Genomic DNA, 18,162 nt, shown 5'->3' with positions numbered 1-18,162 from the left:
GTTTTTCCTCTGGCCAGGAGGGATTTGAAGGTGTTTACCCTTCCCTTTATATTTATGACACAGCCACAGCCTCATTCACTAAACTACCCTGATTCATCCCCACAGCAGGTTCATTCTATGCACTGAGTGAGGCAGGGAGTCTGTGGAAAGAATAGTAAAATCAGGTAATTAAAAACTGTATCATAATTGACATGCAGAACGGGGCCAAATTAAGATTACACAAGCAACCTTAATTCTGGCATTCCCTAACTTTTCAGAGCTCAACTTTCCAACTTTTACATTTAAAAAACACAAACTGAAAAACAGTAATTCTCTCATGTGGAATTCATGACGCTCTCCAACTTGAGTCCTCAGTGCAGTCCAAGCCTTTAGATACACAGCAGAGACCTCTACCACTTGAGCTAAAAGACTAAGTGGTAGCACAAGTAAGTTGCCACCATCTACAAAGATCAGCTCCTAAAAGGAGCTGAGAAATATATTTCGCTTGTGAATTTCATGGCTATTTGCTGACAGCAGAGGAACATAGACACTCTGGACTCCTGAGTGCAATTCCACATTCTGAAGGAGTTTTCTGCATAGGTACAGACCCTTCTTCTGTCTCTATGCTCCTAGCATGTCTCTGTCCCCTCTGCTCCCCTCCACCCTCAGACCCCCTGGCTCCAGCTCCTACAGTTCTTCAACCCTCTCAATTCCAGTCAGGTTGCTCCTCCTGCATGTTACTTGGTGCCACCAGGGGGAACACAACAAACATGTAATCTCCACACCTGATTCTAACATTAAGTGGGAGGGAAAGTCAAGTACGAGAGGACACAGCAATGGAGCAAGGAGCAACAGAGGGTAGGAGAATGGACACCAAGAGCAAAGAGAGTGTCAATACCAACGACACTAACAGTTAGGTAGGTGATATTGGCAGTAGAATGACAGTACCTAATCGGGTGAGGAATCTGGATGAAGCCAAGCAGAAACAACTAAGGTGTCTGTACACCAACCCAAGGAGCCTGGGAGACAAAATGGAGGAACTAGAAAAGACAGTTACCTTTTCCGTAACTGGTGTTCTTTGAGATGTGTTGCTCATATCTATTCCACAATAAGTGTGCGTACTCGCCACGTGCACCGGTGCCGGAAGTTTTCCTCCTAGCAGTACCTGTACTGAGGAGCGCCCCTGCCCCCACAGTGACCCCTGGAGCGGCGCCTGCCTGGAGCGGTATAAGGGGGGCTGCGCTCCCCTCACCCTCAGTTCCTTCTTGCCAGACAACTCCGACAGAGGGAAAGGAGAGTGGGATATGGAATAGACATGAGCAACACATCTTGAAGAACACCAGTTATGGAAAAGGTAACTTTCTTTTCTTCTTTGAGTGATTGCTCATGTGTATTCCACAATAGGTGATTCCAAGCTATATCTGTTGGAGGTGGGTAGGAGTTCACAAGTTCTCGAGACGGAGTACCGCCCTGCCGAACCCGGCATCATCCCTGGCCTGGGAGACGATCGCATAGTGCGAGGTGAACGTGTGAACAGAAGACCATGTGGCGGCCCTACAAATGTCCTGCATGGGGACGTGGGCCATGAAGGCAGCTGACGAGGCCTGCGCCCGAGTCGAGTGTGCCCTCACAAATAGGCAGTGGGGGAACCCCCGCCAGCTCATAACAGGAACAGATGCACAAAGTGATCCACTTAGAAAGCCACTGGGTGGAAGTCGGCTGACCCTTTGCGTGCTCAGCCGAGGCGACGAACAGTTGCGAAGACTTTCTGAATGGCTTGGTCCGCTCGAGGTAGAGAGCCAGAGCTCGCCTCACGTCGAGCGTTTGGAGATGGCATTCCTCACTAGTCATGTGAGGCCTGGGGCAGAGCACTGGCAGAAAAATGTCCTGACCCATGTGGTAGGCGGAGACCACCTTTGGGAGGAATGCGGGGTGTGGGCGAAGCTGGACCCTGTCCTTATGAAAAACCGTATACGGCGGTTCGGAGGTTAGGGCCCTGAGATCTGAGACCCACCTGGCCGACGTGATAGCTACCAGGAAGGCCACCTTCCATGAGAGGTGAGACCAAGAATACGTGGCCAGTGGTTCAAACGAGGCCCCCGTGAGACGAGCCAGCACCAGGTTTAGGTCCCACTGCAGAACCAGGGGCTTGGAATATGGGTAGAGATGGTCCAAACCCTTAAGGAACCAGCCGGTCATAGCATGGGAAAACACCGTGTGCCCTTGCATCGGGGGATGAAAGGCCGATATGGCCACCAAGTGTACCCTGACTGAGGAGGGCGCCAGTCCCTGGGCCCTCAGGTGGAGGAGGTAATCAAGGATAAGCTGGATTGGGGCGGCCATCGGGGAAACACCCTGGCATGCAGCCCACCTTGAAAACCAAGACCACTTCGCCACATAGTGTTGGATCATATTAAAGAAGTTCTGTATTAAAATCACAAATGAGTTTGATTCCCCATAGTTTAAATTCCAGGGTATTACTAATTAAGAGGTCTCTTGGTTTTTGGTACTGTTTCTCTCCCTCTATGTGTGAAACTTGCAAGCTGCTAGTTGCGTTAGTACATTCTAAGACAGAGTCTGTTCTCAAAGCAATTCACACAGAGAGAGACTCAAAGCAATATTCTGTAACAACAGAAACAGCACCCAGAGACTCCCCGCCCTTTTGTTGTATTAACAATTGTGATTAAAATAGAGATAGAGGATGTATGTGAATGGATGCTTGGTGTGGATAATAACTGAATGATCAGGGAGGTGCCAGCCTAAGAATCCAGTGTCCATCGGCTGAAGAAGGCGTCAAGTGGAAATAACCAGAGGACCCCCGGAGGGCAGACTGGAATCCACCCAACAGCCTCAAGAATGGGAGAACCAAAGAACAAGATAACATCTAGCAGCACGGAACCGTCAGGAATGTGCCACCTGCCGATTGATTCAGCAACAGCATGATGAAGCAATTCCCATAGACTGGCATAGGAAGAAATTCCTATAAAAATGGACTCTAGAAAGCGAGAACTTTGGGGTCTGATTCTGCAAACCAACTTCCAGGAGCATCAGATGAGCATCTGACAAGGCCCTGCTCCCTCCTCATGTCCAGGCCACCTGGCCAGTGGCTTGGCATGAGCAACTCTAAGGCTGGTAACTATGATAAGAACCTTGCAGAACCTGTGTGTGTGTTTGTATGAATGAATGTGTGACTAAATATGAGATTGAATGGAATGTTATAGCTATAACTAACTGCTTACTATGATAACAACCTTGCAGAACCTGTGTGTGTGTGTTTGTAGGAATGAATGTGTGAATAAATATGAGATTGAATGGAATGTTATAGCTATAACTAACTGCTTACTATGATTCTTTCTGTATTCACAATAAACGTGGTATTTTGCCTTTTTCCCTTTAATAAGATCCTGCTGGTTTTTATTTTATTGGTATAACAATAGGAGCAGTGAGTGGAGGGCCGTCTACTTTCGAGGAGGACGCACTGAACGTGCTCCAAGCATGTCCTTTCTTTGCCACCTAGCCACTGAGCAGCCACGCCGTGAGGTGAAGCGTTGCTAGGTTGGGATGGAGGCGGTGGCCCTGGTTCTGAGAGAGCAGGTCCAGGTAGAGCAGCAACTGCCATGGCGGAGCCATTGCCAGCCCCAAGAGGGTACTGTACCAATGTTGCCTGGGCCATGCCGGGGCAACGAGGAGGACCCTGGCTTTGTCCATCTATTTTCTCCAGGATCTTGCTGATCAGAGGGAACCGAGGAAAGGCGTAGAGGAGCTGGTCTGACCAGGACAGGGTAAATGCAACAGAGATAGCGCCCCTCCCTGGGCCCCCCCTGGAGCAGACCGGGGGCATCGTTGATTCTGCCTGGTCACACCCCACCTTCGGAAGAGCTGGTGAGCCATTTCCAGGGGTAGAGACCACTCGTGCTGAGAGGAAAAATTCCTGCTCAAGTGATCCACCCTGACATTCCGGGCGCCCGGCAGGTGGAAGGCTTTTAGGGAGATGTTGTGGGCTATATAGAAGTCCCACAGACTGACGGCTTCATAGCAGAGGGCAGAGGATCGGGCCCCGCCTTGCCTGTTGATATAGTACATCGAGGCCATGTTGTCCCTGAGGACCCTGACTACCTTGCCCTCCAGGTGCGAGCAGAAGGCCATACATGCCAGTTGCACTGCCCTGAGTTCCTTGACGTTTATATGAAGGGGTAGGTCTTGCAGAGACCACCAGGCCTTGGGTCTGAAAGTTCTCCACATGGGCCCCCCAACCCAGGTCCGACGCATCGGACACCAGCTCCAATGACGGACCCTGACCCTGAACGGGACCCCTTGGAGCATGTTGTTTGGGGCAGACCACCACCGCAGGGAGGTGATCACCGAGTTTCGCACGGTGAGGACTTTGTCCATTCTGTCCATGGCCTGGGAGAACTGCAAAGCCAGCCAGAGCTGGAGGGGCCTCATTCTGAGTCTGGCATGATGGACCACATATGTGCACGCAGACAAGTGACCCAGCAGTTGCAGGCAAGCCCTGGCTGTTGTCACTGGGAACCTTGTGACCGAGTTGATGAGCCCTTTCAGGGTCTCGAACCTGTCTGGTGAGAGAGAGGCCCTGGCCGACGCTGCATCCAGTAATGCCCCAATAAACTCTATGCGTTGGACCAGGACTAACGTGGACTTGGCGTTGTTTATCAACAGGCCCAGGGCAGTACATGTGGACAGGAGGAGCGCCACATGATCCCTCACCTGCGACCGGGAGGTGCCTTTGACTACCCAGTCATCCAGATATGGGAATATTTGGACCCCATGGCGTCTTAGATAGGCCACTACCACCCCCATACACTTTGTAAAGACCCTGGGGGCAGTGGACAGACCAAATGGTAGGACTGTGAATTGGTAGTGACTCTGTCCCACCATGAAACGGAGGAAGTGTCTGTGCCCCTCGAATATGTGGATGTGGAAGTAGGCGTCCTGTAGATCGAGGGCAGTGTACCAGTCCCCGGGATCCAGGGAGGGGATGATGGAGGCCAGGGAAACCATGCAGAACTTGAGTTTCACCATGTAGTGGTTCAGGCCCCGCAGGTCCATGATGGGCCTGAGCCCCCCTTTGGCCTTCAGGATAAGGAAACACCGGGAGTAACACCCCTTGCCCAGGAACTCCTTGGGCACCGCCTCTATAGCTCCTAGGTCCAGGAGCCACCCCACCTCCTGCTCAAGCAGAGCCTCGTGAGAGGGGTCCCCCAGGTGGGACGGGGACGGAAGGTGGTTGGGCGGTGAGGAGGTAAACTGAAGGGTGTAACCTCGGGAGATAGTGTTGAGGACCCATCAGTCCGAGGTGAGCCGTGACCATTCCAGGAGGAAAGCACATAACCGATTGGAGAAAAGGAGCTTTACTGGGGGTAGGTCCCTGCTGAGAACTGGCGGGCTACCCCCGAGCATCCTGTCAAAAAAGCCTTTTGCCTGCCTGCCTGCCCTTAGAAGACCCAGGGTTTTCCGTTGCGGGCGCTTTCTATAGTCCCGCTGCTTTTTGTGGGCGGCCTCATACTTCGGGGGGGTGGTCTGGGTGGGAGCCTACTGCGGCTTGAACTTGGGTTTTGCCGGAGGAGGGACATCGAGGCCCACTGTCTGGAGGGTCGTACAGGAATCTTTCATTCCATGCAGGCTTGTGTCCGTTTCCTCAGCAAACAGAGCCTTCCCGTCGAAAGGGAGATCCTGCATTGGTGACTGCGCTTCGCTGGAGAGCCCAGAGAGCAGAAGCCATAATGCCTGTCTCATGGACATCGCTGAGGCCATGGACAGTGCGGCTGTGTCCGCTGCATCCAAAGCAGCCTGAAGGGATGCCCTTGCGGCCGCCACCCCTTCCTCCACAAGTGCCTTAAACTTCTCCTTATCGCGCTCCTGGAGGGAGTCCTCAAACTTGGGGAGGGATTCCCAGAGGTTAAACTCATAGCGACCCAGGAGAGCCTGATGGTTTGCTACTCGCAGCTGAAAGCTTGACGACAAATACATTTTTCACCCGAAAGTAGCCAGCCTCCGAGAGTCTTTGTCCTTGGGGGTCGGGGCTGGTTGCCCCTGCCGCTCCCTGTGGTTGACCGACTCGACCACCAAGGAGGTGGGCGTTGGGTGGGTATACAGATACTCATGTCCCTTCGTGGGTACAAAGTACTTGCTCTCTGCCTTTTTAGAGATGGGAGCCAACGAGGCTGGTGTTTGCCACAGGGCATTTGAAATTCTTACTACCCCTTCATGGAGCGGCAAGGCCACCCTGCCCGGTGCTGAAGGGGACAGCACATTGAACAGGGAGTCTGAGGGCTCTTCCATCTCCTCAGCCTGGAGGTAGAAGCTCGCTGCCACCCTTTTTAGGAGGTCTTGGTGGGCCCAATAGTCCTCCTGTGGGACCTCCGGTGCTTTGGTGTCATCCGGCACTGGAGAATTCACCACCTGATTGGACTCCGGGCACAGTATCGAGGACACAGGTCTCCCTGACCTTTTTTCTGGCAGTCGAAAGATGGACACCGATGGTGCTTCCAAGGCCCCGGCCACCGAGCGAGCCCCCACCGGGGACTGCGCTGGAGGCCACGGTGCCTACTGGTACCACTGGGCTGGCCACGACACTTGGTCCATTGAGCTTGCTGAGGCACAGGTGGGGCCGGCTGTTCAGGCTGGCTAGTTTGGCCTGTAGACGGGCGGCTTTAAGGGGAGGCCAGGCTGGCGTAAGATCCGGTGGTGCCGGGAGGACCGGGAGTATCGGTGGTGCCGGGACCTATGTCGGCCACGGGACTGCAATCTCAATGCGGAGGAGCGGCACCGATGATAGTAGCTGCTCCGCGAATGGCCTCGACGGGCAGATCTGCGTTGGCGAGATGCCAGCGATTGACACCCGGGGCTACGGTGCCTTGGCGGGGACTTGGAATATAAGTCCAAGCGGGAACAGCGTCGACGATTTTGCCGCGACTGACTGCAGTATCTCCTGCGAGACGAGGACCATTGGCGACATCCACCACGGTCCCATCGGTGTTTGCTTCGCGAAGACGAGCAGTGCTGGGAATCCCGGTCGGACAGCACCCATCCAGACAGTCTGGCCGGCATCGAGAGCGATCCACATGGACTGAACCCTGAACAGTCACGGGGCGCTGAGTGGTGTTGGGAACGTTCCCTCGACCAAGACCGGTACTGAGCTGGTGGCGACTGCAGTGATCCCAGAGGTGGCTAGCCTCTGGAGCGTGGGGCCGACAGCGGCAGAGCTCCGGGCACCGGCATGGACATGACGTCCCTGGCTGCCTGGAGGGCTTCGGGCCTAGATGGCAACTGGACATCCAGAGAGGCCTGCTCCAAAGGGCCGGGCTACTCCGCTCAATGTGAGTTGGAGGCCTAGAGCCCGATGGGGATCGAGGACTACTCGACATGGGCCTAGCCTCTGTCCCAGACTTCCCTCGGTGCCGCTGCGAAGAGGGAGTCTTCCCTGTCCTCTCGGCATGCCCCGTGGACGGGGAGTGGTGCCGACTGGATGATGGTACCGGAGGATCTCCGCGTACTGATGCCGCAGTACCGGGTACCGGTTTGGAGTGGGGTGCCGAGTTTGGAGCCAATGCCGACTCCATCAGGATGGCCCAGAGCCTAATGTCCCTTTCTTTTTTGGTCCAGGGCTTGAAAGACTTGCAGATCTTGCACCTTTCGCTGATATCGGTTTCTCCCAAGCAGCGCAGACAATCTGAATGCGGGTCGCTCCTTGGCACAGAGCGCCTACAAGAGCCACACGACTTAAAGCCTGGGGCATGGGGCATGCCCCGGCCCGGGCTCAATGACTAACTAAACTAACTGAATTAGCTAACTGACTACAGGTACTACTGAACAAACGAAGAGTTCTGGGGACGAGCTGCAGCAAAGCTGGAGCTGAGCAGTTCCGACGCACCTTCACTGGCGGCAACAAGGAACTGAGGGTGAGGGGAGTGCAGCCCCCCATATACCATGCCAGGCAGGCGCCGCTTCAGGGGTCGCGGGCAGGGGCGCTCCCCCCAATGGGTACTGCTGGGGAAAAACTTCCAGCACCAGTGCACATGGCGAGCATGCACACCTATTGTGGAATACACATGAGCAATCACTCAAAGAAGAATTACTGATGCAGGAAGGGAAACCAGATATTATAGGGATAACAGAAACATGGTGGAATAGTAGTCATGACTGGATCACAGGTATTGGATCACAGGTATTGTTCAGCAAAGACAGAAATAAAGGAAAGGTGGTAGAGTAGTATTGTACATAAATTATGAAGTAGACTGTAAAGAAATTAGAGGTAATGGAATGGATAACAGAATCTCATTTGGGTCAAAATCACTTTGGTAAAGAAAGTTAACAGAGGTTCCATAAGGATAGTGCTTGGGGTCTCTACAGACCCAAGGATCTGATTTGGTTATGGATAGAAACCTCTTTAATATTTTTATTGAAATAAATACAACTGGGATTGTGTGATTATGGGAGACTTTTATTTGCCAGATATAGATTGGAGGACAAGTGTTAGTAACAATGGTAGAGCCCAGATATTCCTAGATGTGACAGCTGAATGATATTTTCATCAGTCACCGAACCAACAAGAGGTTACGTCATTTTAGATTAAGTACTGGTAAGTAGCAAAGAACCTCACAGAAAAACTGGTTGGAGAGGACAGCCATGGTTCATGTGAATCATGAGCTAATTTAGTTTAAACTAAATGGAGGGATAAAAAAAAAAAATAGGTCTGTAACTAGGGTCCTTGATCTCAAAAGGGCAAACTTTAAAAAATTAAGGGAATGTAGGGAATTGGACTGCCCTGAAGAACTCAAGGATCTGAATCTGGAGGAGGCTTGTAACTACTTTAAGTCAAAGCTGCAAAAGCTATATGAAGCCTGCATCCCAAGCTAGGGGCAAAAATTTGAAGAGAAGAGTTGCAGACCAAGCTGGACGGACAAGCATTTCAAACAGATTATTAAGAGAAAACAGAAAGCCTACAAGGAATGGAAGATGGAAAGGATCAGCAAGGAAAGCTAACTCTTGGTGATAGAAAATGTAGAGGTAAAGTGAGAACTGCCAAAAGCCAAGCAGAGTTGGACCCTCACAAAGGAAATTAAAACCAATAGGAAAAGGTTCTACAGCTGCTTACTCCTGGGGGAATTCTGTGCCACTGTGCAAGCGCAGAATTTATGTCCCATGCAGATTTCTTTGCTTCCTTGCAGAAAAATGACTTTCTGACGGGAAAGCAAAGGGAAGCCACAAGAGTGGTCATGCAACCCTCCCCAGCAATATGTTTTGGGTGCCCAGGACGCCAGCAGAGAGGTAAATCACTGTGGGGCAGGAGGCGGGACTGGGGAAGACCCAACTGGTGGCTCCTACTCTGCGACGGGCTCAGCTGCTAGTCCTGGCTGAGCTGGTGAGAATGGGGCTTCCTCTTCCCCTGCACAGCATCTGGACCCAGGCCAGACCTACCCCCAGATTTCTCCCCCAGCTCCAGGAAGCTCTGCAAACTCCCTCTCCCCCACCCCACACTGCCTGCACCCATTGCTCCTCAGCTGCAGAGGAAGAGATCCATGTACAAGGACCTGCTCCACAATCCAACGAACCACCATGCATCTAGACCCCCTCATACCCAGATGCTCCTGCCAAGCCTCACCCTCCCCCGTTCTCAGAACCCCCCGATGAACTCCACTCCCCCTGCACCTAGACCACCCCAACAAGCCACACACACAGGGATCCCCATCCCTCTGAGCCCTAACTAGCGGCACCTGGATCCCCACCCAACTGAGCTCCTCTCCCCCAGCATCTGAACCCCCACTGATCCCCTCACATCCGGACCCTCCTGTTGAGCCCCAACCACCTTCACCTGGACCCCCCTGCAGTGTCCCATTACGATTTCACCTAGAACCCTCCAACAAGTCCCTGTGCATTCAGTTCCCCCCCACACCTTGATCCCCCCACTGAGCCACCCGCACCCAGACTGCACCACACAGAACCCTCTCAACCCGCACCTGGATCCCCTAACACAAAGCTGCCCCACACTTGGATCCTGCCTTGCTGAGCCTGCCTGCCCACATCTGGTGCACCTGGCACAGAGAGGCGGGGCCTGGCATGTTTCTGTAGCAGGCCTGGTCCTTGTGCTGTCAGGATTGGGTGCAGTCTCATTGCTGAGTCCGTGTCCTGGGGGACAAGCTGCACAGTGCTCTCCCACCTCTGTGCAGCCAGTGGCCTGTGCTCCACACTGCCATACTGAAGCCTCCACGTTTATCTGACAAATAAATTTTGCAGAACTTTAAAATATTGTGTGCAGATTTTTTTTGGTGCAGAATGCCATCAGGAGTAATAGCCATATAAATAAAAAGAAAACAATGAAAGAAGAAGTGGGACCGCTAAGCAGTGAGAATGGGATGGAGATTAAAAATAATCTAGCAATGGTCCAATACCTAAACAAATACTTTCTGTCAGTTTTTAAGAGGGATAATGAGGAATTTAGGGGTCGTGGCAGGGTGGCTAATGGAAATGAGGATATGGAAATAGAAATTGACGTTGCACTCCACATGATTTTATAAAAATATGCTAATGAGTGTGAATACAATGTAACTGGAATACGCTTCATGCAAAAGGTCTCTTGTAAGGTATCATTACAAATCTTGTAACCTACTTAATGTGTTCACCCTATTCGTATGAATGTATCATTCTTTTATCTGAAACTAGGAATATAAAATATAACTCTGAGGTCCTACTGTAGTTATTTAAAGTGTGGGCCATTAATGGTGGTTTAGAATCTTGATGGCTCCCATCAACTAGGACAATTGACTGTAGATGGCTCTGTTTACTTGCAAGCTTTCCTGTGAGTCAGGCTGGGAAGAATGAAGGTTTGGGGTCTCACAGGACATGTGACCATCACCACCTGGTACTGGAATCCATCTTAAACCTGGTGCTTTTCCATTTAGAAGGAGGGGTGGGGACCCAAAGAGATAAAAGTTTCCCGCCTTTTGCCAAAGATATCAGGGGGTGGAACAGAACAAATGTGGCTGCAGTCATGAGAAATCCCCTAGTTACCACCTGAGCTGGAAGGAGGACTGTACCGGGGAAAGGATTGGGCCCAGACTAGAAAGGAGTCTAGTCTGTGAAAGAAGCTTATTGCAACATCTCTGAGGGTGAGATTTCATCTGTAATCAGTTTCCTACTGTATTAGGCTTAGACTTGTGTGCTTTTGTTTTATTTTGCTTGGTAACTTACTTGGTTCTGTCTGTTATTACTTGGAGCAACTTAAATCCTACCTTCTGTATTTAATAAAATCACTTTTGCTTATAAATTAACCCAGAGTAAGCAATTAATTCCTGGGGGAGCAAACAGCTGTTCATATCTCTCTATCAGTGTTATAGAGAGTGGACAGTTTATGAGTTTACCCTGTATAAGCTTTATACAGAGTAAAACGGATTTATTTGGGGTTTAGATCCCATTGGAAGCTGAGTGTCTGGGTGTTAGAGACAGTGGTTTTCAGGTAAGTCTGCAGTTTTTGGGGGACGTGGTTCAGACCTTCGGTCTGTGTTGGAGCAGACTGGCACGTCTGGCTCAACAAGGCAGAGTTCTGAAGTCCCAAGCTGCCAGGTAAAACGGGCTCAGAGGTAGTCTCACCACATCAGGTGGCAGTTCTAAGGGGGTCTCTGTGACCCAACCCATCACAGAAATTACCACATCCGAAGTAAAAGTCAAACTCAAATAGCTTAATGGGACCAAATTGGGGGCCCCGGATAATCTCCATCCAAGAATATTAAAGGAACTGGCACATGAAATTTCAAGCCCAGTAGCAAGGATTTTTAATTAATGTCTAAAATTGGGGGTCATATCCTATGAATACGCTAACTGCTAATATAGTATCTATTTTTAAGAAAAGGGAAAAAAGCAATCTGGGAAACTACAGGTTCATTAGTTTGACCTCAATTATATGCAAGGTCTTCAAACAAATTTTGAAAGAGAAAGTAGTTAAGGAAATAGAAGTTGATGATAACTAGGATAAAATACAACACCGTTTTACAAAAGGTAGATCGTACGAGACCAATCTGATCTGTTTCTTTGAGAAGATAACTGATTATTTAGACAAAGGAAATGCAGTAGATCTAATTCTACCTGGATTTTAGTCAGGCATTTGATACAGCTCCACATGGAAAATTAGTTAAATTGGAGAAGATGCAGATTAATACAGTGTGAGAATTGAAAGGGGTATAAGGAACTGGTTAAAGGGGAAACTACAATGGATCATGCTGAAACGTGAACCATCAGGCTTGAGGGAAGTTACTAGTGGGTTTCCTCAGGGATCAGTCTCAGGACCAATCTTATTTAGCATTTTCATTCATGACCTTGGCACAAAAAGAGGGAGTATGCTAATAAAATTTGCAGATGACACAAAGTTAGGAGTTATTGCCAATACAGAGAACTGGAACATCATACAAGATGATCTGGAGGACCTTGAAAACTGGAGTAATAGATATGGGATGAAATTTAATAGTGCAAAGTCATGCAGTTAGGGACTAAGAACAAATATTTTTGCTATAAACTGGGAACATATCAGTTGGAAGCTACAGAAGAGGAGAAAGACCTGAATATATTGGTTAATCACAGGATGACTATGAGCTGCCATTGTGATGGGGCCATGAAAAAGGTTAATGTGATCCTAGGATGCATCAGGCAAGGTATTTCCAGTAGAGATAGGGAAGTGTTATTGTCATTATACAAGGCACTTGTGAAACCCCATCTGGAATAGTGTGTGCAATTCTGGTCTCCCATGTTTAAAAAAGATTAAGTCAAACTGGGACAGATGCAGAGAAGTGCTACTATAATGATGATCAGAGGAATGGAAAACCTACCTTAGGAGAGGAGACTTAAAGAACTTGGCTTGTTTAGCCTAACCAAAAGAAGGCTGATGGGAGATATGATTACTCTCTATAAACACATCAGAAGGATAAATACCAGGGAGGGAGAGGAGTTATTTAAGTTAAGCGCTAATGTTGACACAAGAACAAACGGATATAAACAGACCATCAACAAGTTTAGGCTAGAAATCAGATGAAGGTTCCTAACCATCAGAGGAGAGAAGTTCTGGAATAGCCTTCCAAGGGGCGATGTGGGGGCAAAAAACCTAACTGGCTTCAAGACTGAATGTGATAAATTTATGGAGGGGATGGTATGATCAGATGCCTACAATGGCATGCTGCCCATCTATGACTGCTAATAGCAAAAAACCCCCAATGGTCAGAGATGGGGCACTAGATGGGGAAGGCTCTGAGTTATTACAGAGAATTCTTTTCCAGGTGTCTGGCTAATGGGTCTTGCTCACATGCTCAGGTTCCAAATGATAGCCATATTTCGGGTTGGGTAGGAATTTCCCCCGAGGTCAGATTGACAGAGACCCTGGGGGGCAGGGGGGGTTTGCCTTCCTCTGAAGCATGGGTCACTTGCAGGTTTAAACTAGAGTAAATGGTGGATCCTCTGTAACTTGAAGTCTTTAAATCATGATATGAGAACTTCAGTGACACAGCCAGAGGTTCTGGGTCCATTATAGAAAGGGTGGGTGAAGTTCTGTGGCCTTCAATGTGCAGGAGGTCAGACTAGATGATCATGATGGCCCCTTCTGGCCTTATAGCCTGCGGCTTAGAAACAGGCTTGACTGCTGGAGTTGAAACTTAAAAAAAAAATAAAAATAAAAAAATCAGTCTGAGGCAGATACCCTACATGGAAAATTTTTGCTCAAACAGTTAACATGTGACCAAGTTATGAGCAACTGAAAACGGGGTCTTAAAATGGAAAGTATTAAGCAAACTTATATTAGGAGCTTTAAGAACTTTTTTACTAGATGCCCCCCGAAAAAGCCACAATCAAGAAAAAAGCCTATACTTGTTAAAAAAAAAAAAAAAAAAAAAAAACCAGCCTGGGGAAGTAAAAGCAGAGATAGATAGATAGATAGATAGACAGACAGATAGATATAAAAATGGAACAGGAGGGGAAGATACTAGCAATATAAATTAGACGATAATGTAGAAAATTAATAAAGGAAGGAAAAGGACACAAAGAGAAATCTATAGTCAGCAGAGGACAACAGCCAGGAGTATTTTAAGTATATCAGGAACAAAAGGAATCCCAACAATTATCCATTATCAGATGGAAAAGGTAGAACTATAAATAATAATACAGAAAAGAGAGAAGTTTTCAAAATATCTCTCTTCTGTATTTTGGGGAAAAGCCAGATGATAATGATGATAAAATACTTTTCATTACAACAGTAACTCATGAGGATGTTAAACAGCAGCTACTGAAGAAAGACACTTTAAAATCAGCAGGTCCAGATAACTTGCACCCAAGAGTTTTAAAAAAGAGCTGGCTGAGGGGCTTCATGGACCATTAACATTTTTTTAATGATTCTTGGGAAACGAGGGAAGTTCCAAAAGAATGGAAGAAAGAATGTCATGCTAATATTAAAAAAGTGTAAACAAGAGGATACAAGTAATTACAGGCCCATCAGACTGACACTGATCCTCAGCAGAATAATGGAATGGCTAATATGGGATTAAATTAATAAAGAATTAAAAGAGGGTAATATAATTAATGCTAATCAGCATGGGTTTATGCAAAAATAAATCTTGTCAAATTAAATTGATACCATTTTTGATGACATTACAAGTTTGGTTAATAAAGGTAACGATGTAATAGACTTCTGTTAGGCATCTGACTTGGTTATGCACAACATTTTGATTAAAAACTAAAACAATACAAATTCAACATGGCACACATTAAATGGATAGCTAACCGATAGGTCTCTAAATCTAATTGTAGATGGGGAATCATCAACAAACAGCTGCGTTTCTAGTGGGGTTCTAAGGGTTGTGTTCTTGGCACTACACTATTTAACATTTTTATCAATAATCTGGAAGAAAATATAAAATCTGATAAAGTTTGCATATGACACAAAGATTGGAGGAGTGGCAAATAATGAAGAGAACAAGTCACTGATACAGAGTGATCTGGATCTCTAGGTAAGATGGGCACAAGCAAACAATATGCATTTCAATACAGCCAAATATAAGGTCAGACATTTAGGAACACAGAACATGGGCATAGTTACAGTATAGGGGACTCTACCATGGGAAGCAGCAACTCTGGGGGTTATGAGGATAATCAACTGAACATGAGCTCCCAGAATGATGCTGTGGCCAAAAAGGCTAATGAAATCCTTGAATGTACAAGCGAAGCTCAAGTAGAAGTAGGGAGATTATATTACCTGTGTCTTCAGCACTGGTGCTATTGCTACTGGAATATTGTGTCCAAAATTCATGAAGGATGTTGGTAAATTGGGGACAGTTCAGAGAAGAGCCATGAGAATGATTAAAAGATCAGAGAACCTGCCTTACAGTGACAGACGCAAGGAGCTCAATCTATTTAGCTCATCAAAGAGACTTTTATACTCTGTGATCAAATCACCCCTTCAGAACATATTTTGGGAAAAGAAATTTAATATAAGAGGGCTTTTCATTGTAGCAGAGGAAGTTATAATGAGATCCAATGGCTGTAAGTTAAAGTTAAACAAATTCAGACAGAAACAAGGTGGAAATTTTTAACAGTGGGCATAATTAATCATTGGAACAATTTACCAAGGGTTCTGGTGGATTCTCCATCACCAGAAATTTTTATCTAGATTCCATATTTTTTTTAAAAGATATGTTACAGTTAAACCAAAGCTACTGAACTTAAAGCAGGAATTAATTCAAGGAAATCCTCAGGCTTGTTTTATGCAGGAGGTCAGACTAGATGATCACAATAATTCCCTCTGAGTTTATAATCTATGAACAGTGCCCATTTATAATTATAAGCAGGAGAGGTAGCAACACGTATTAAGGTTGCCTCATACTTCCTATTGCAAAACCTATTTACAATTGCTTATAATTTTGCCCAACTTTAACCATTTGGGCTGAAATTTTACATGTTGATTGTCAGCCTCAGGCTGAACTGTTTTGGGAAATTTCAGCAATAATGGTTCACCTATTCGCAAGAATGAGGTTAAAGAAATTACATTGTTTTGCCCATATTAAATTCAGGCAACCTTTTCTTTGAGAAGATTCAGCACCCCCATGCTTTGGAGCAGAGATCTGAAATTTGACCAGGTTCAGTTAGGGAGGGGAAGCTTTTTTGTGTGAGAGTGTATGTGTATATGCCAGTGATGTGCCTTTTGCCATTCCTGTGAAAATCCACCCAGATTAGGCCAAGTTATAAGTGTATGGAAAAACTGCAGTTTGTACGTGCTCAGTAGAGAGTAGCTAGAGCTTCAGAACAAGAGTCCAGCAGCCTAGGGCTGAGCTGGACCTTCCCTGAAAATGGAGCTGTAGGCGGCAGGCTGGGCTCGATCAGAGAACTGGAACTAAAAGCAGGAAGCCTGTCTCCCCTAAGCTCTCAGTGATTCCCTTGCTTACACTCAAGCAAGCCTGGAGGAGGATTGCTGCCTGATTCAGCTGACCAGAGCTGGACTGGGGGGATGGGGTGAGAAGGAGAAAGGCATTAGATTGGGTCAGGGAGCCTGGGGTTGGGTGGGTGGAGGGACTGGGACTAAAAGCTGTTGGGGAGGGAATGGGAAACTGGCACTGGGAGTTAGGTGGGGAGAAGACTGGAACTGGCTGGGCAAAGAGGCTGGGACTGGGAGCAGGGTTGCAGGGGAGGAAGGCTGGGACTTGTTTCGCAAGGAGACTGGGCAACACAGATTGGCAAGGAGATGGAGGAGGGGAGACAGACTGACTGGAAAAAGAGACTGGGACCGGGTGTAGAGAGGGAGACTTTAGGAAATAGCTATTTAGATGGTATTGTTAAAAGCGATGTCAGAAGGACTACCTTGGCTCCCCTTCCCCACTTCAGATCTATGTTGTACTCTTGACTTTCAAGGTTTACCTCAGGGGCAATAAATTCCTTTTCATCAAAACAATTTAATATACCATATATACTCGTTCATTAGCCCATTCGTTTATAAGCCAAGATGGATAGGTAAAAATAGTAAAAACTGTATGACCCTTTCATAAGCCGACCCTATATTTCAGGGGTTGGCAAACTTTGGCTCCTGGCCCATCAGGGTAAGCCGCTGGCGGGTCGGGACGTTTTGTTTACATGGAGCGTCTGCAGGCATGGAGCCCCTCAGCTCCCTGTGGCCACAGTTTGCCGTTCCCAGCCAACGGGAGCTTGGGGAAGTGGCACGCCATGCCTGCAGACGCTCCAGGTAAACAAAATGACAATGTATTAGATATTCAATTCAATGATTTCATAGAGTTTAAAATCATCAAATTTTGGTGTAGACCCGTTTATAAGCCGACTCCCACTCTTTGATGCATCACTTTTTTACCAAAAATATTCAGCTTATGAATGAGTATATACGGTGTACAGCATTACATAAAGGCAATGACAATTATTTAAACAAATGGACTAAAATTCTAATCTCATAAGTATGTCAGAACATTTTCCCTTTCAAGTGTGGTTCCACTTAAAGTTACTTAGTTACTTTTAATAAAGCCATGGTGATTGGGATCTCTCAGTGAGTCCACATTAAATTTGCTCACTTTACAAGCAAAAAGATGTCTTTCTACCTGGCAACCCTGCAAACTCAACATGAAATCTGAAAGTCAAGCTGTTTTATTTGTTTCTCCCATATCATTTCCAATAATAGAGTGTACGGTCAGCTTCAGTGAATAGTTCTGTGAAGATGAACAAGGCAGATAATTTACATAGGTCAGCACAAAAAAAGACTTTTTATTCTCAGTTATTGTTACAGACTTTTTTTTAAATTACAAATTGAGGAATGTGAAGCATTGCTGGCATTTAGCTTATAATAATTTAAAGGAAGTCAGACTCTGCACATAAAAATCCTGGAGGTGTCCTCTTAATTAATGTAGTCAAACTAGACTACAATCACTATAAAAATTCTTGTACTTACCTGTCACAGGTAACAAGCTGGCTTCTAATTTGTGCGGCACTCTTGGAGGAATTTTCATAGAAGCACGAATCTGGTAAAAACTAAAGAAAGAGACCAAAAAATAATTTGCAAACTATGAAATAAACAGTCACTCGTATATTTACCAATATACAGAGATTCAAAAATTCTAATACAAAAATACATATTTTCCTTTCACGACCTTCTTTAAGTTTCACACTTTTAAAAGTGGTGGGGAGAGAGAGAGAGAG

At 47.1% G+C, this 18,162-nt stretch overlaps 1 protein-coding gene across 5 annotated transcripts in view; it reads right to left on the bottom strand.

Annotated features, from left to right (window-relative positions):
• FAM135A (family with sequence similarity 135 member A) overlaps positions 1-18,162 on the bottom strand; it is a 147,317-nt gene that overhangs the window by 83,439 nt on the left and 45,716 nt on the right. For all 5 annotated transcript variants that reach the window (XR_012638780.1, XM_074947923.1, XM_074947921.1 and 2 more), the window contains exon 4: positions 17,915-17,994. Coding sequence is in view for 4 of the 5 variants with exons in the window: in XM_074947923.1 (XP_074804024.1) it covers positions 17,915-17,994 (80 nt within the window). In the remaining variant the exon portion in view is untranslated. The remainder of the gene's footprint in view (positions 1-17,914; positions 17,995-18,162) is intronic.

This window comes from Natator depressus, chromosome 3 (genome assembly GCF_965152275.1).
Source record: "Natator depressus isolate rNatDep1 chromosome 3, rNatDep2.hap1, whole genome shotgun sequence".
Lineage (NCBI taxonomy): Eukaryota > Metazoa > Chordata > Testudines > Cheloniidae > Natator > Natator depressus.
Note: the sequence above shows the minus strand (reverse complement) of the source record. Positions and strands in the feature narration are given on the sequence as shown.